This window comes from Solanum lycopersicum, chromosome 11 (assembly GCF_036512215.1).
Source record: "Solanum lycopersicum chromosome 11, SLM_r2.1".
In the NCBI taxonomy this organism is placed as follows: domain Eukaryota; kingdom Viridiplantae; phylum Streptophyta; class Magnoliopsida; order Solanales; family Solanaceae; genus Solanum; species Solanum lycopersicum.
The window spans coordinates 59343208-59362330 of record NC_090810.1 but is presented as its reverse complement, the minus strand read 5'-3'; the positions used below and the strand labels follow the sequence as shown (position 1 = coordinate 59362330).

Genomic DNA, 19123 nt, shown 5'->3' with positions numbered 1-19123 from the left:
TTTTTATTTTTTTAAAAAATATTTTTTTTATAAAAATTATAATTAAATAAGAAAAATTGTATCTTGTAAGTGGGATGAATGCTAGTAAAAATGATATAAATTAAATGCACCACGTGGTAGACATACTGTGTATGTACCATAATTTAATTAAATAAATTAACGGTCCAAACTCTTCCATTGTCACATGCTCTCATCCCTTCAATTATTGCTTCATATAGTCTTCGTGATAAAATGATTAAATAAGATATGATATAATGTATTTGTTATTTATCGAGAAGATAATTTTAGTTATATAAATTGAAGATTAAAATTTAAAATTAAGTTTTTCAATTAACTTTGTGAAAATGGTTCGAAATATATTTAAATTTGATTGAAATTGTTGTAATAATTTCAAATTCAAGACAAAATTTATTATTTTTTTATATTATTTAATAGTGTATTTTAAATATATAAGTGTTCACGTGGACAATTGGACATTATAAATAGTAACATGTACAGTTATACATTTAAAATACACTATTAAATAATGCAGGAATAATAGGTCTTGCCCAAAATGTTATATTTCACACTTCTTTCTCATTAGTATAATTGTAGACATTAAAATTTTGTGGAACTTTAACATTGACGTGTTCAATTCGAATGAGGACTCTAGTAGATGTGTTCAGCTTCAATCAGAATTCACCTAAATCTAGTTCATGTCTATATAAAAGATATTAAATTATCTTAAAAAAATTAATAATTAATTGCAAACTTAACTAAAAAAACAAAAATAAATAACTAAAAAGTAAAATATAATCTAGAAGAACAGTTAATTTCCAAGTCCCTGACAGCAGCGTCGAAAACTGTTGGTATCCTTTATATAAACATGAACTAAAATTTAAGGTCGAGCAACCTCCAAAATTTTATTGAACACGTCAGATAAAATCCAATAATGTTCAATATCTAACTAGAATTGAACACATTAGACGCTATAATTTATAGGTTCACATGATATTCCATCAATACGACAGAATAAATATTCTTAAAACTATCTAATACCTCTAATAAAACGTGAAATAAATTTAATCTTATAATTTATCACGAGATTATCATACATTATACCTCACAATAAACAATTTAGTTAGATGACACAAATCCCATATAAAACCTAAACCTTAACTAGGACCCTACTTCCCCTGCAACAACTTCACAATCCTCTCACCGTTTGACACGCAGTGGATAACCGACAAAGAGCTTAATTTTCGTACAGTTCAGCAGCTTCTTTATAGCATCTTCATACTCACTCTTTATCATTCACAGATCCCAAAGTTTCAATCTTTTTTCCCAAATCTTGATACCCTTTTCAGTATTTGAGTGATTTTTTTTTTGACTAATTTAGTATGTAGATTTTGATTTTTATGTGAAAATATGAGGTGGGTCGAGCTCAATAATGGGTGATGAATTGGGGTTTTGAGATGGGTATGAATCCGTTTGAAGAAATGGGGAAAAGGGTTCCGAAAAGGGTGTGGCTTAGATCTCAAATGACAATGGTATTAATGGTGGGTGGAAATCACACTTCATCCAGGTTTTGTACTCGTTAATCTGTTTGAATTTGTTGTTTTTAGGCTTAAATCTACTGTTTTTAGCTTCTGTGAGAACTTCACTTGCTGTTATAGATCTTGAAAGTTTAAGAAATCTTAAAGAAAAAAAATGGATATGAAGGTTTTGAAATGGCAATTTATTCATGGGTCGTTGGTGAAACGTTTGATTGTGAAAGGGTTCTTGTTTGTTACTGTTATGATTCTTGTGTCATTTGTTCAAATGACACATATGATTCAGAAATCTGAACCTATAATGTTGAATTTTGGTGTATGCCCTTTGAACTTTGGGTCTAATGAGTATATGAATGTGACCGGGTTCGTTAAACCTGTTTCTGGATTGGGGATTTCGCTGTTTGGAGCTTCTTTGATGAAGCGGGACGACGAAAAATTGACCAAGGATGTGTTTAAGGAGCTAATGGAAAAGGATTTCTTGGATTTGAATGCTAATGCATTGTGTGTTGGGAAGAAATCGTCGTTTGCAGCTTTGGTGCTGCGAGAATTGGGACTCTTGAGTGCTGTTGGTGTTGATGCACACCCGTATTTCTCTCTTGTATGGAGAAGATTTATGTACGAGCTCGATCATGAGAACAATTCTTTCGATTTTGTGTTCTCGAGGGATCTGGATAAGGTCACTGTACCAGCTCTTATGGTGCTTGAGATTGAGCGTGTCTTACGTCCAGGGGGCACCGGTGTTATGCTCGTGGGTTCTAGTAGTTTCTACGCGGGTAACTTGGTAAAAGGCAACTTGATAAGGTCTGCCACCCCAGTTTCGTCGTTCTTGAAGAGTTCTGATGTTGTGCACGTATGTGGGGTTGGCACGTATACTCTAGTGATGTTCAAGAAAAGATCAGAGATTGTTCAATCTCTCGTGCACTCTGTGCTGCCTGCTAATTGTCCTTCCAATGTGAACAACAAGCCGTACTTGAAGCACCTTGAGCCACTCGTGGAAAAGAAGCTTGGACAGTTTGAGACACAAATCTCATACTTGCCCAAGTTCATGAACATCTCATCTAGGAACAAACTGGTGTATATCAACGTTGGTGCAGGGGAATTCGTAGAATCAACTCTTGCAAGAACATTCAAGCCTCATTATCCAATCCCTCACCACTTGTTCAATGTTTTCGTCATTGATCATAACACCTCCACACTGTCCTTATATGTGAAGAATCCTGGTATTAACTTTGTGTACCATCCAGGACTTGCTGTCGCCGGAGAGACTACTTTGTCATCTGTTGACACTGACGAATATTTGGGTGCACCACTAGATCATGAAGGATTCGACTTCATTCATTGGTTTAGTGAAACAGTTAAAGACGGAGACTATGTCATCCTCATGATGAATGCTAGAGCACCAGAGCTAAACATTCTAGCAGAACTATTCCAAACTGGATCAATATGCCACGTCGATGAGCTGTTCCTTCGCTGCTCCGCTGCAGATTGCAGAAATGCTCTTTGTGGAGACTGCATGAGCCTTTTCAAAACTCTAAGGAGAAGTGGTGTGTTTGCTCATCAATGGTGGGGAGACTAGAGTTTTGTCAAGAGTTTTAAGTGCATTTTATGTTGTCTTGTGTTCAACTTTTGCTTTAGTGTCTGTTGGGAATAAATTGAGGGGAGGTTGTAGGTTGAAAGTTGATACTGTAATCTTACTTTCTCCCTTCTGGAACTGCACTTGATGTCTTGTGTATGTGTCCATGTGTGTATGTGAGTTGCTTGTCTCTAAGTTTCTTTTTTGAGTTTATATAAAAATATGTGTTATGTGTTTTAAGAACTATGCTTTATTGTGATAATTAACATCTCAATCCCATCATCTAAGGGTTAAAAGAAATTAGTTGAGGTGTGTATAAGTTGTCGTAGACACCATGTACGTTAAAAGAAATTAACATCTCAATCCATCATTTAAGGGTGTGACGCAATGGTTAATGAAGTGGATAATTGCGTTAAATTTCATCATACGTCAAAAATTACTAGGTGATTGTTTCGTATATCTTCAAGCCTTTATGAAAAGTGCACATAACAGAAGTTTTATGCATCAGACTGCTCTTACGTTTCTTTTTGTTACTATTCCATCAAGTAATTGAAGTAAATAAATTGGATAAAGCAAATTAGATGCTTTTGAAGTGTGAACTGTTGATTTTGATATACTTGAAGAAAAAGAAAAAAAAGCCAAATCTTTAGCAAAACTATTAAATCCTTTTTGGCTAATGTAATTCATTGATCAATCAATGACGTCTCAATTTGAAACTCTAATCGCGACCAATATTATTAAAAAAAGAAAGTAAAAAAAATCATAAGAAAAAGGAAAACTCACAGAAATCCCATACATTTGGGTGCTAACTACATTTTATCCCGAAAGTTTTTCCAATTACAAAAATTTCAAATGTTTCATTGCTTTCAGATACATACATTGGTTGTCAGATATATTGAAAATGGTATATTACTTAATAGGATAGTTGTATCAGGAGATAGATGTATCCAAGAGAGGTTAGGTATATCCGAGAGGTGAGAAATGTATCTGAAAGGGGATAATAATGTATTCGAGAGGGAATTTTCGTAATTATTTTAAAGATTATGATATCTTAAGTTGTATATTTATGTAATTTTTTTTTCGAAAAAAAACAAACTTCATTGCTTTGAAGACAAGGGAGGAACTACACTATGATCCAATCCAAAGCTCCCACTTAAATATTGGGCCAAGAAAGCTAACCCAAATAAATCCTTTATATATTTGGCCCAAAAGCTATATGGCCCAATCCACTCCAAAGTAGAGCCAAGAGTTTGCCTTTTAACTTCCATTGGGGCATCTCAAAGTACTATCGGGAGGTAGCAGGTACTCGTGAAATAGTTAATTTATGCATAAATCGACTCTTTCAACTAGCACAAATTAAAAATTTTATTTTGTATATAATCTATCAGTTGTACAAAAAATTCAACAATAACAATATCCAATTATAATTTTACAAGTGAACTATGAAAAAAATCATGTGTTTTGTGCCCCGTATCCTTACTGCACCTTATAAAAATAGAATTTTGTTCTTGACCCTCGACTCAAGTATATATGAGAAAAATAAGTATCTAAAAGCATTTACATGTACAAAAGTTAGTGCACTTAATTTAAAAATTAGCACTTATTTGCATAACCTAGACAATAAAAAAAACAAAACAAAAAAACCATAGTGCTGAGTATGCTAACATTAAACTAATAGTAATTTTAAATATTATACCAATTAAATTAAATTAAAGTTAATAAAAAATATTATTTTTCCCCCCCACAATCCCAAAAAAGCAGGGGGGATTTGCTTTTCTTTTTATTTCCCTAATATGGGCTAAAAATGACATATCAAAATAGACAAAAATGACTAAAGTTTTGTCCAAATATGGCATTTGCTTTTTCTAGAAAAATAAATAAATTTTAGTACAATCACAGGAGTCCCACAAATTCTGCAAATACCATACCTTTCACATAAACTAAAGTCAGATTCTTTTTTTTTTTTTTAAATTAAATAATAATAATATTTCCTTTTTCACTTACTGTATACATGTGCATAGATATAAATACTCCCATCACAAAAATAAACAAATCCTGCAACAAATATTCCAGTTCTTTTTTTCTTGGTTTTTCGAATATTTAACTACATATATAAAGAGTGATTAGGATGAAACACATCGATAATTTTTTGAATTTATAATTTATTAGTAAAGTTTATTTAGGTTAAAGTGCTTGTTCTGATAAAGCAGTTGAACAAACGATAAAATGTTTCTATTAACACACAAATATGAAGTATGTCACAATTTGAGAATTTAAATGAAATTAGTTGTGTATCTAAGGGGGTGTCGATGTTATTCAACAAATGATTTAAAAATCAGTTAGATTTGGAAAAAAGATATCGAGATTTACATCTTGCTATAAATATAAATCTATTTTAAACAATGACGTCGATATCAATTTGCACATACATTGATTATTGTAACAGTATTTATTACCTTTCATCAACACAAGTATCGTATAATTGTATAATGAATTTATGTCCCGCCCTATAAACACTTTTGTCTAATTATTAAAAAAGAAGAAATAAAAACGGTGAAATGAATGTATGAAGATATTAGAATTATGATCGAAAATATTCAGAATAAGGTGAGAGTGACTTCCGTGATATGGTTAAGTTGTTTGAAGAGTTTCTTTCCAAGAATATTCTTTTGGTTATGTTTTGTGTTTGAAGAAAAGATGCTTACTGAGCTGTACTTTTGTTTATATTAAATATAATTAGAGAAAGATCCATTACACATCAATTTGTGTCAGAAAAAATCAAATTAACACTATATAAAATAATTATATAATAAAAATAAATGGTACTTTTACTGTTGATTTAAGGAAATAAAATTCCAAAATATGTTTTTGAGTGGAGGACAAATGCATAATTCAGACTTTACTGAATTTAACAAATATCAACACTGTACAGCTCTTCTTTCTGTGTCTATGCAAATCTTGGAACTTGAGATCTTATCACCTCGACTAATTTCATAGGATGTCTGCTTACCTCTCACGAGAGACCTCGATTAATTTCATAGGATATCTACTTACGAGAGATATCGAGTAACTCTGTAACAAGTCACCTATTAGACTTATATCATCATCATACTAAAATTTATACACACCCCAAAAAATGAACCCATTCAAAACCATTACAATACACCCCTTGGAAGAGAAAGAACAGATTCAACTTAAACATGAAGCTCATTACCATATCCCTACATCAAATGAGTCTGTTTTACGCATTTACAGTCGAGAGAAAGATTAAACCAAGACAAGTGAGCTAACGATAGCTCCTCCATCGCGCAGAACAAGTTTCCTATTGACTCTAAAGTAAAGCCAGACCAAAATAAGACAACCCTGAGAACAGATTACCAAGGAAAACTGTAAACGACAATATGAATTATGGCTTGTTGAATAGAAAGAAAAACAACGCGAACAGATAATTTAATGAAGAAGCCTCAGGAAAGGAAATTCAGACCCATAAGAAGAAAAATATCCATTATTTGGTATCATGTAGATCAGTGAATCAACCATATTAACTCAATGAACAAGGTGAAAACCGAAATCTGGAAGCAAACAGTCTGCAGAATGAGTGAGTGAAAATAACCATCCAGTTAAGAGGACATTTTAGCTAAGAACAACTGCTTATCTCAAACACCTGAAAGATGTTAAATAAAAAGAAATGCTAATAAATCAAACAATGTGTTGGAATTACGCTAGAAACAACAGTTGAAACAAATGACTTCTTTCTCCATTTGGTTGGATGAGTCTCAACAACCCATCACGGCACAATTGTATACAAAGACACCAGAATGCTCTTTTAGGCCGATGACCTTCCAATCCAAGGTGCCGTCTTTACACCCTGATTTTGGTGCCCAAGAACTCAATATAATAGCTTCACCTTCTGGACCCCTGTTGCCACCTACCACAAGAAGTTCTTCACCACATGCTTTGAAAGCAAGACCCCAACCATTCGAAGAATCAGCCCTCACGGGAAGTCTTCCCAATACCTCCCATGAGTTATTTTTCTTGTCATACTTCTTAACCATGTTGGTTAGATATTCAACTGCATATAGTTGGTTATTAACAACTGCAACAAGAGGAGGTGCCTGAGCAGCTCTATTGACGTTTGGATACATGCCCTCAATTTTCCTCCACTTCCTTGTTTGTAGATCAAACTCTTCCCCACAAGTCAAAGAATCGGTAGGATTAGTCATCCCACCTATCACATAAAATTTTCCATCCATGAAAAAGCCAGAGCATAATCTGCGGGGAGAATGCATGTTGGGCAGTATTTCCCATGTACCAGTCAAAGAATCATAAAGCTCGGCAGATTTTAGTACATTCCCATTCTTGTCACTACCCCCTGCAACAATAGAAATTGAACCAAGACTACCCGATCCAAACAGACAACGACGATGATTCATCCCTTCACATTTTTCCCAGTTGTTTTGAATCAAACTGTATTTCCATATAGCAAAATCAAATAACTCACGGCCAAAAACCAGTAATTCACTACCAACCGCTAATGACTCCTTATCTGCATAATTAAAGCAATCATCACAGGGAATTTTCGGTAATCTCAACCATTTTTTTCTGAAAGGATCAAAAGCCTCCCAACCCCGAGGATCACAAACCATATAAACCCAGTGTTCAACAACACTTATCCGCCTCCTTAATTCATATAAATAACCACTCTTGACTAATGAATTAAACCTAGCATTCAGGCACGACAACGATGCATAATCTGATCTAGATGCCCGAGCAAGACATGTTAAAGCAACATCATCATGTAGGCCTGGAAGAAGTGATTCACTTGATCTAAATTTGCAATGACCATCATCATCTTCTTCTTCTTCTAACCTCATTCTCTTCCCCTTCTCCTCTTCCTCCTTCCTAAATAAATACCCATTCTTCAACTTCTTAGTTTCAGAAGCCATGCTATCATACACAACCCACAGTTTCCAATCAATCACACACTTGAAAAAAGCCACAAAATTTATTTCTGAAAACACAAAATTCCCAAATTTTTTTATCAAAATATCAATTTCTCTCTCACCAAAAAGCTATGAACTCCAGCTCGCTTATTAACTACTACAACTTCATGAGTATGTCAAAACTCTAGCAACTATAATCAAATAGTTCGAAATATTACCCAAAATATTCAAACTTCCTCGCGTTTTTTCCACTGAGATTCAAATTTCACATATTATTCAGAAATTTTCCCTTATTTTGAAGCAGAAAATATAAGATACACAGAACAAAGCTTATTAAACTTGAGAAAAGAGGCAAATTGAATGAGAAATGAATTATTCAGTAAGGAAAAACAGATAGCGATTCGGATCCAAACCAGGTAAGGAAACCTATTCGGATCTCACCGGAAATCCAGCTGCTTATTTCTGCCAGTCGCAAATTAGCGTCGCCGGAGATAAAAACCAGTGTGGTGATTATTCCATTGCTGGAGTGAAGTAAGTTTCGATCCGATCACAGGTAACTATAACGCCGGGATATTCGCCGGAAAACGAACTTACGGCGACCATCTCACCGGAATTTTTAGAGAGAGAATTTTAGAGAGTGGGGATCGGTTTCTTTTAGGCAGAAGACTGATAAAAAGGAAATGGAAAATGAAAGAGGAAACTTTATTTATTTACAATAGTAGTCCTTTATCCTTTGGTATATTGCATAATTTCCCTGTTATTTAGAATTTTTTTGCAAAATCATCCTTTTCAATATTATTATTTTTATTCTAATTTTCTATTATTTTATATATTATCATCATATTGTTCTCCATAATGATATTATTTAACCAATATGGACTGTCGTGACAATGATAAAGACTTCTTTATTCTTTAACCAGGGTCTTAAGTTCGAGCTTTTGGTATGATGAAAATTTTGTTGGAAGAGCCACCTTCAAACGAATCTTATATATCGCGATACGAATTCAGTCAGGGCTTCTAAATTCGAACACCTGACGGGAAATCAAATGAAAAAAAAGAGAGATTATTTCAAGTTAGTTTAAAAAATTTTATTGGAAGAGTCACCCCTGAACGGATCAATAGTGCGGATTCAAAATTAATCGAAATTTTAATGTAAACTTCAGACACTAAATGAAAAATCAAACGAAAAGTGAAAAAAGAGATATTGTTTCAAGTTAGCTTGGAACAATATGCTGATCGAATATATATGTATATATATATATAGAGAGAGAGAGGGCGCGCATTTTCAATATACATTTCCATTCAAGTAAACCATATCGAATACTAGTAAGGAAAGAAATATAATAATGAAAAATACATAAAAAAAAAAGGAAAATATACTAACAATAACAAATAATATAATAATCGAATCAAAGAAACAACAAATATATATATAGAGAGAGAGACAGGGTTGGCGTATTTTCAATATACGTTTCCATTCAACAAAACCGTATCGAATATTAGTAAGGGAAGTAAAGAAAAATTATATGAATTAATACATTTTTAAAAATAATTACTGATTTTAGCGATACTTTTTGTCTATTACCATTTATAGCAATACTGTGATAAATCTGTAATATGTATTAAAAGTGAATCATGTATGCAATATATTTGAATTAAAATTGTCACATTTTATTATAAGCGTATTAAAATGTGCGATAAATGTATTATCAATCATTAAAACTTGTATTATATGTGATTAATAAATTGCCTTTGTAATATGTATTAAACTTGTATTATAAATGAATTAAAAGTGATCAAGTGAAAAAAATATTATTGCTATAAATGATAAATATTTTTTTATTATAGTATATCTATGTAAGTTTCTCGAAAGGAAATATAATAATGAAAGATTACATAAAAAAATAAAGGAAAATATACTAACAATAACAAATAATATAATAATCGAATCAAAGAAAACAACAGATAATAATAAATCGAAAACGGTTTCGAAAACTCACTTACGTAAGTGAAGTTTGTATTTATGGGATTAAGTACCAAGAAAAAGTCAAATATGCTTTTGTCACCTTATCATTTTAGAGTATTTAATTGAAAGGGTCCTATAAGTTTTATAGCATATACACTTTTGATCCTATAAATATAATTTTGAGCATATATAATCCAAAGTTATAGAAAAAAATTATAATCATATAGTTGTAAATATTAGAGATCTTCCTCACTAATTCATTTAATTAATGAAAAAAATCGACATATCATTAAATTTAATAAAAATAACATATTTTAACGTATAATCAAAATAAAAATAACTAGATATAACATTTATAAGGTAAACAAATTTTTATTCAAATAATCAACATAAATACGAGTTATAAAATTAATATATATAGGTTGCACGTGATTAAAATACAAAATAACCATAATAAAAACATTAATAATTTTCTTTGCTAATTTATTTTTGTTTCAATTGATAAATATATGGATAGACGATATACCTAATAAATTTAACGTGTTTTTTTTATGTTATTAGAATAAAAAATCATAAGAGTAAACATTACAAATCTTTGTCATATCGAGATATTATAAATTTAATGGAATATTTTGCACACGACTGAAATAAAATAAATCATAATAAAAAAAATATCAAAAATCTTCTTCGAACATACAAACAAGTCATAAATCTAATGAAAAATAACGTGTTTTACATTGTGGTTAAAATACAATTAATCGTAATAAAAAATATGATTTTTTTTGCCTAATATATTTTTTGCTTTGATTGATGAACATATAAACAAGTCATGAAACTAACTTATTTAATTTGTTTTTCATGTTATTAGAATAAGAAATAATCATAATAATAAATATTTAAAATAACATAATTTTTTACATTGCGTTGTTATTAAGCAAATAAACAAATAAATTCTACCCAAAAAAAGAAAAAAAAATTATATTCCAAATGTCTATTTCAATTATGTATTTTCAGTTCACTTTTTGTTGATAATAATACAAGAAAAGGAAACTGCTTTTTTCTTGTCCCTTCAAATATCAAAATTAAAATTACATAGAAATATAAAGTACTAGGGGTTTTTTTTTTTTTTTGCTCATACCAAAAAATTACTATTTTTGAACATATAAAAATATCTCAAAAAAAAATTAGGAAGAGATGACTAAACAAGATGTAACGTAGCTAATCGAGGACTAATTGTTAGATAAGTGGATATGAAGGTTCAGAAGTAAAGTAGAGTGTTGTTTAGAAGCATATTTGTATTGACGTTATTAATCTGCTACATACTGATAATATCTGTCTTTATTTTTTATTAGTATTACTTTACATTTCTTTATTTCGATTATCATATTATTCAATATTGCTATTGTAAGTCATTTTCATAGTTAATTTTGATATGTTTTACTTGACAAAAAAACCTATCAGAAACAATCTTTCTATCTTCACCAAATAAGGGGTAAAGCTGCACACATGCGGAATTAGGTGAAGGTTCGTAGGTTCGAACGAATCCAATAGCCTTTTCATGAACCCTGTATTTGTAGTAGAAAATTAATTACCATATATATGTATATTAATCGTAAATCCCTAACAAAATTGATCAACGGTTCTAAACGAGTTTAGAACCCTCAAACACTTTATCCTGGCTCCGCCTCTGTAATACTATAGACGATATTAGACAATCATATAATATATACAAAATTATAGAATGTAATATAACATTTTCTCATATTAGTTATGCATACCTTACCTCTATCATGCGAGAGGTAGAGAGACGGTTCTAGATAGATCCTCGGCTCAAGAAAAGCGATAAAAAAAGAGGGACATATACTAAAAATCTATAACAAGGATGTTCACTTAATAACTTTACTTTACACTATCATATGAAAATTCTTCTTCATATAAAAAAAACACATACAAATATCCACAAAAACAAATATGTTGGCTTTCTTCTAAGCATCAAAACACAAAACTTGTACCATCATTACCAACAAAAAAAACAACGAAAACATATCGCGATGTCTCGCTGCCATTACAACTGAACGAGTACTCTCGGAGTATGACAGAAACCAAACAAAATTTACTCGAACACCTCATTTTCTACTATCGTTCACATAACATGTATCCGATTGCTCCTGCAAGATGCAATTTGCCGGGGAAAAAAAGACATCCTAGTTTATCTTCCTACAAGAACTGAGAAGAGAGAACGGAACGTTATAAACATACTAGAAACACTCTGCAGTTAGTTCAAGTAGGGGTATCCTCTGCGCTCCCATCCTGTACGTCTTTCTGCAACTTTTGGCGCTGGCACCAACACGAGAACTGAGGGATGGGGCCTTCATCTCCTAGGAACCACTCGTGTTGACAAACACTTTCGAGAGTTAGCCTTTGTGTTGGATCTATGCAAAAGGACTTTTTGTTAGGAAAATAGGTGGAGAAATTAGTAAGCTACCAACAACAACAACATACAGAGTGTAATCCGAAAAGTGGGGACGAGGGAGGGTAGGAAGTACGCAGACCTTAACCCCTACCTTGGCAAGTAGAGAGGTTGTTTCCGATAGACCCTCGGCCAAAAAGGAATGTTATCGAAGAAGGATTGCAAGAAAATATGACAACCAAATAGCAAGATATAAAGCAAATGAAGCAACACACAGAAGAATAGGAGACTACACAGAGTCAAGATATCAAGCAGGACGAGAGACAAACCTTTGCAGAGAAGCCCCTCTAATAAATTCTTCAGTAACGGATTCATATCGTCGGGGAGAATGATGGGGTTATTTACTATCTGGAAAGACGAAATACAGGCAGTTAAGAAAGCAGGAAAGACTAAAGTCTATGTTGTACCTCGGATATACGATTAGACTCGCACCTTGTCATATGTATCCTGGAGAGTTTCTCCTAGAAACGGGTATTTTCCCAAGATCATGCAATAAAGGGTAACACCAACCGCCCACGTGTCAGCACATTTTCCATGATATCTATCTCCTATTAATAAAGAATACAGAAAAAACCACTTCAATAACAACAACAACGAAAAATTATGCCTTGGTCCCAAACAAGTAGTCAGCTAAGTTTAACGATAATTTAGATGTCAGCATTCAACGAGCCAAGAAGTCCTGACCTACGCAGCATTCAGGAGCAGTGAAAACAGGAGTGCCAGGAGATCGACGGAGTTTATCATTATCATCCTACAAACAGGAATAGTTCCAACTACAGTTAGTAATATACCGGAAAAGAACAGGAAAGAACAAATATTAAACGAAAACAACTTAAATTAACGCAATCACCACCAAACCCTTCAAGCCCCAAAAGTTTAGAGCCAACAAGTACAAATAAATTTCCTATCATTAGGACATTATTCCAACTAGGTGCGTCTAAACAAAGACTATCGACCTCTATGACAACCAATCTCTATTTCTATTCATATACACATTCTTAGTCGTAAGATTATAAGAAACTAGGGCTGGAAATTCTATTTAAAGAACAGAACATTGTTGAGCTTGGTCATACCTCAAAAACTTGGCTGACGCTGAAATCACCAATCTTCACCTTACCAGCAGCAGACACTAAAAGATTGTCTGGCTTAATATCCCCATGTATGATATTCTGCTCAACACAAAACAAGAAAGGACATAGGTAAAACACTATGGCGTGGATCGGGAATGTAAAGCATTAAAGATAAGGTGTCTGATAAGCGTAAAATTACTACTAATGCATGAATTCTTATGCCCAGCGGAGACACTAAATTCTAAAGTTTCAAGTCCTAGTTTACTTGATAAAGCAAGTAATCCACATCCCATTGGGATTTCGATGCTGCTAAAAGAACTACCTTTCCGCTTTGTAGGAAAAGCAGAACACTCGATAATAACAAAAAATGCAAAAAAGCTCCAAAGGTTCCCAATGGGCCTTTAAGCGCAAACAAAACATAAGCTTCAATTGAAAAAGGCACAAACGGAAAAAAATACAAATATATATATATAGTCCATAAGTGACACGAAGCGCTCAACAAATTTTGATCCTCGGTTTAGGGCTTGAGCGTGCCTTTCACAACACTGCACTCGGTTCATTACAGTCCTATCTCAATGCTCATTAGGAAAGAAAAAGACATCAAAGGCACCCGAGCTCTCTAGCCAAACAACTAGCTGATGGAACAACCGATAGAATGAAACAGATATCATTTTGGTCTTCGATAAGTGCAAATCAATTAACTACAGGCCCATATATTTCCTTTAAAAACGGGAGAGAGGGAGGGAAAACATCTCCCTAAGCAAGAGATCATTGTTATTCAACAGGGTCTATCTATCCTCTAGAAAAGGAGTCCAAGAAAATCCTGGTGACTCGGCTACATAAATTATCACATAAATGAAATAGATTCACATCGTCAACAAAGTCGTCAAATGAATTTTTTCACACGCCATCCTATCTTAGTTTTACAGGAAATCAACGGGAAACTACCTATCTTGACCAAGCAACTTATATTCATGACCTTACAACAACAACATGCCCAGTATAGTCTCACAATTGGAGTTTGGGGAGAATATGGTGTGCATAGACCTTACACCTCCTACCTTTGTGGAGTAGGGAGGTTGTTTCCAATACACGTGTCCCAAGAAATCATTTTTCGGTACAGTTTTGAAAAAAATGCAAGAGTAGAAAACTGAGATGAAAGTATTGACAATGCATGGGTAAATTCTTCAGGAGCAGAGTCTTCAGAAACTTGTTCTAGAAATGGATAAGGGATCCAGAGTTATTTTATACAGATCAATCTTTTCTCTTTTACAAGAGACTTAACACTTCACTAAAGTGATTGAGATTTGTAAGTTATAGACTGATAGAGGACATGATCTAGAATCCTTGCATATAAGCGTTAAAAGGTAACAACATTGTCAAAACCGAAAAGAGTATAACTGAGGTCTGTTGGGGATGCGAAGTGCAATTACAATGTTGGCTTTAGTAAAGAAGCGCAATGAAGAAGAAAGTAAAAAAAATATGTGTGCAATATATAAAAATAATTAATAAATACATAGATCCCAACGATTGGGACTTACATGAGAATGCAGATACATCAAGCCAGACACTATATCACGCAAGTACAGCCGTGCTTTATTTTCTTCAAGAACACACGGGGGACCAGAATCTTCACAAACCCATTTTCCTTCCACGTACTCGAGAACTTTTTAGTAAAGGGGGGAAATGTTAGTTGACATTCATATAATTGAAGAAGCTGGACGACTGCACAAAAAAGAAACTGGATAATACCCATGTAGAAGTTATCTGTTTCTGGATCATCAATCACCTCAACAAGATTAACTATATTGGGATGGCACAGCATTTTCATGATCGAAACCTGCAATTAACTTGACAAACTTTAGGACAGCAAATAAACAATTCAGCGGACAAATAGCTAATACTACAGGATAAAATTTGCGGATAACCCACAAAAGGAAGATTGAAACTCAAGGGAAGAAATAAAGGACATTCCTCACGAAGAACATCACCCATAGCAGTTTCTGAAGGCGCCACCCGCATCTTTGATAAGTGAGACTTGTGAAAGGCCTGCATTCAATAAAAACAAACATTATCACTATTTGAAAACTTTAATCAAGTAACAACACTAATTGTTCTTTGCGGACAAAATTGTCTGCGACTCTGTGTTATTGTCCACTTCCCTTTTCCGGCTGTTTCTCCACGACTCTAAATACAATTTTCCCTAGCATAGAGTAATTCAACTACCTAATTATCCCTTCCATGTATGATGTATCTATGAATGAATTGGAATGGGCAGTCTGGTTGTTGATTATTCAAAAATATAACTCCAAATCAACATCAGATACCCTAGATGCCAGTATAAATACAACAGCAAAATCCTAAATGGAACTCATTAAGAATAGTACAATGCAAAAAAACTCCTATCACTAAGTAAAGAAACAATAAGTTTCAAATCCCACTCTTACGTCTAGCGTTTGAACTTCATCGGAAAAATAAAGAAACAATTTTATTTTTTTTTGATATGGGAATACCACTAGTACAATTAACCTAAGTAAATATTGTGACCAAGTAAATTCCCCAGTGCTAACTGGATATGTTAAAATTTTTACCTTAATGGCATAATGTTTTCCATCAGTGCAACTTCGATAAAGTACCTGTGCCATCCCAACGTGATCAAATGTCAACTTTTATCCCTCCAACCGAAAAAAAGAAAGAAAGATAACATTGATATCTTTGAGCTCACCACTTTACCGTAGCTACCAGCACCAATTTTGTGTTCACGGACATATTCGTTAACCATCTTGTTCCCATCTTCATCCTGAATCAAAATGACAACAGAGGAGAACAGTCAAGTTACACCTCCCATTTTTGTTCCCTGACAAATCAAAACTAGTGATCCTTGTACAAACGTATGTCTGAGCCATCCATGTCTCAATTATGAGTAGAGGATTTTCACAGCGAATGTAAGAAAGAGTTTTCCTGCTGTTACCTCTGTGCGCACAACTTTGTGTGTTTCCTTGACAGGGATCTCCCTGCAAATTAACCCATTCTGAGCTCTTTCCATGAGAATCTCTTGATAACGTTTAACCGGGCTGTGACACACTTCATCATCCTCACTGCCAGTATCAATTATATCGCCACTATCAAAGCCATCATCTTCGACTTCTTCAGCCTCTTGTTGTAACAATGGTTCATGTGACCAGCTGTTTCCATATCCCCTATTAGGCCTAATTTCCTTTTTTGGTTTTCTTGCAAAAGAGAATCCAAAACATCCACAGCACCCCATTTCTGTAACTTCATCAACAGAATGCATCATCACAGACATCCAAAATAACAGAAAATACGTCCCAGTGGAGTACACTAATATACAGCACAATCGAACAATTTGATTCAAGAACCTGAAAATTAGCATACAACTCTTATTAACATCAATCAACTAGACAACAACGAAATGATAAGCCAAACCAGTGTTATCAAAAGCAAAAGGCAAAAAAAAACTCTAAGTCCAATGGGGCTTTCAGTGCAAAGTGCAAATAAAGCATGGACTTTAATGAAAAAAGCCGCAGAGAGAAAAAAGTGAAAAATATATACGTTTGGCCAAGACTACTATAGGCATGAAAAACAAATATGTGAACAAGGAAATTGAAAAAGAATTACGATAAAGTGAAATAGGCTCATTGGCAAGGAAAAATATGCCTTAGAACCTTGATAAAAACAATGAAGTGCACATTAGGCAAGGGGAGAGCTCAATAAGTATTGAGTCTTGCTTCCTGGCTTAAGCACACTGCTTTGATAACACTAACCAACATTCTCATAGTCATTGGTTCAACGAAAGTAGGAAATATATAATGTATGTCAAAACACGTAATTGAAAACGAAAGCTGATAACAACCTTAAAAAGAGGAAAACGCTATTCGGGCATCCACCCGAGTTCAACTTTGTTATTCAATCGGATGCCATTCAGCAAAATGAAAGAAGCAGTTAATCAAATTGATTCCTGTGCGATTGAACCACGACATCATGAGAGTTCCAATTTATAATAACAACAGACAAGAGATCAATGTCAGGCCAGAATCTTCCATTCGTCACCAGAGTTGGAGCCTCATCACACAAATGGATTACACCTCTGCCACAATTGAAAGAATCAACAAAAAGAAAACACATTTGAGTATTGACCCACATATTGGAATCAAATTAACTCAAAATACCACAACATCAAAACCAAAAAAATACAATCTTTTCTGTAGATTCATCGTAGAAAATCAAAACCATCAAAAAGGAATTCTTCTATCAATTTCCACAAAAACAATCAAAACCAATAAAAATACAATCTTTTTCCAAGATTCTTTGTAGAAAATCAAAACCATCAAGAGGCTCAATCATTCTCCTAAGAACTTCCATAAAAACAATCAAAACCAATAAAAATACAATCTTTTTCCAAGATTCTTTGAAGGAAATCAAAAACATCAAAAGGTTCAATCATTTTCCTGACAATTTTTTTCATAAAAATGATCAAAACCGAAAAACATTACCATCTTTTCCCAAGATATTTTTTGTAGGAAATCAAAACCATCAAAAGGTTCAAGCATTTTCCTAATAATTTTTTCAAAAAAACAATAAAAATACAATATTTTTCCAAGATCCTTTGTAGGAAATCAAAAATATCAAAGGGTTCAATCATTCTCCAAACAATTTTCCATAAAAACAATCAAAACCAATAAAAATACATTCTTTTTCCAAGATTCCTTGTAGGAAATAAGAAACCATCAAAAGGTTCAATCTTTCTCCTACCATTGTTCATAAAAACAATCAAAACCTACAAAAATACAATATTTTCCCAAAATTCTTTGTAGAAAATTAAAAACATCAAAAGGTTCTATCATTTGGATCACAATGTTTTCAGAAAAATGATCAAAACCAATAAAAACCATATATTTCCCAAGACACTTTATAGTAAATCAAAACCATCAAAGGGTTCAGTCATTCTCCATACAAATTTCCATAAAAACAATCAAAACCAATAAAAATACAATCTCTTTCCAAGATTCTTTGGGGACAATCAAAACCATTCAAAGGTTCAATCATCCTCCTAACAATTGTTCATAAAACAATCAAACCCAATAAAAAACAATCTTCTATCAATATTCTTTATAGGAAATCAAAACCATCAAATGGTTCAATCATTCTCCTAACAATTGCTCATAAAAATACAATCTTTTTCCAAGATTCTTTGAAAGAAATCTAAAAACATCAAAAGCTTCAATCTTTCTCCTAATAATTGTTCATAACAACAATCAAAATCAATTAAAAACACAATCTTTTTCCAAGATTCTTTCTGAAATAAAAACCCCATTACCTTAAAGTTGGGAAAGATCAATTCTTGCTCAACAAAATTGGCTGTTCAATGTTCTAAAATCTTATAAAATTTTGATGGGGGAGGAAAAAACAAGAAAAAATGGTAAAGGAGCAAACTTCTAGGGATTATTGAGATGGGGGTGGGTTGGTGGGTGGGGAGCAAGGGTCCATAGAGGCTGTTGATGTGGCCAGGGTTGACTGTCACAGATGCACTTTATGGAAGCTTGCTCCC

General features: G+C 33.2%; 3 protein-coding genes and 1 long non-coding RNA gene across 5 annotated transcripts; 1 reads left to right on the top strand and 3 right to left on the bottom strand.

Annotated features, from left to right (window-relative positions):
• The first annotated feature begins 1689 nt into the window (after positions 1 to 1689).
• Positions 1690 to 3108, top strand: LOC101255858 (uncharacterized). Its single transcript, XM_019211052.2, has one exon. It carries the CDS (start codon positions 1690 to 1692, stop codon positions 3106 to 3108), a length of 1419 nt encoding a protein of 472 aa, XP_019066597.1.
• A 3185-nt stretch (positions 3109 to 6293) lies between these two features.
• Positions 6294 to 9314, bottom strand: LOC112940280 (uncharacterized). Its single transcript, XR_003244224.2, has 2 exons — positions 8490 to 9314; positions 6294 to 6468 (listed from the first exon to the last, which is right to left on the bottom strand). It is a non-coding gene; the product is annotated as an uncharacterized lncRNA (long non-coding RNA).
• LOC101255559 (F-box/kelch-repeat protein At5g60570) lies at positions 6583 to 8490 on the bottom strand. The gene has a single exon (XM_004251076.5). The coding sequence runs from the start codon at positions 8049 to 8051 to the stop codon at positions 6882 to 6884; it is 1170 nt and encodes a 389-aa protein (XP_004251124.1). The 5' UTR covers positions 8052 to 8490; the 3' UTR covers positions 6583 to 6881.
• A 2585-nt stretch (positions 9315 to 11899) lies between the features above and the next one.
• LOC101255268 (serine/threonine-protein kinase GRIK1) lies at positions 11900 to 19123 on the bottom strand. Of its 2 annotated transcripts, XM_069291194.1 has the most exons (13): positions 18893 to 19123; positions 17429 to 17662; positions 16526 to 16934; positions 16280 to 16354; positions 16146 to 16190; positions 15531 to 15603; positions 15307 to 15396; positions 15096 to 15220; positions 13558 to 13653; positions 13169 to 13235; positions 12917 to 13032; positions 12754 to 12832; positions 11900 to 12446 (listed from the first exon to the last, which is right to left on the bottom strand). In XM_069291194.1, exons 3-13 carry the CDS (start codon positions 16859 to 16861, stop codon positions 12295 to 12297), a joined length of 1254 nt encoding a protein of 417 aa, XP_069147295.1. In that variant the 5' UTR covers positions 16862 to 16934; positions 17429 to 17662; positions 18893 to 19123; the 3' UTR covers positions 11900 to 12294. The 2 variants fall into 2 exon arrangements, with proteins under 2 accessions (XP_069147295.1, XP_069147296.1); XM_069291195.1 differs by lacking the exon at positions 17429 to 17662 and having other exon boundaries at positions 18893 to 19098.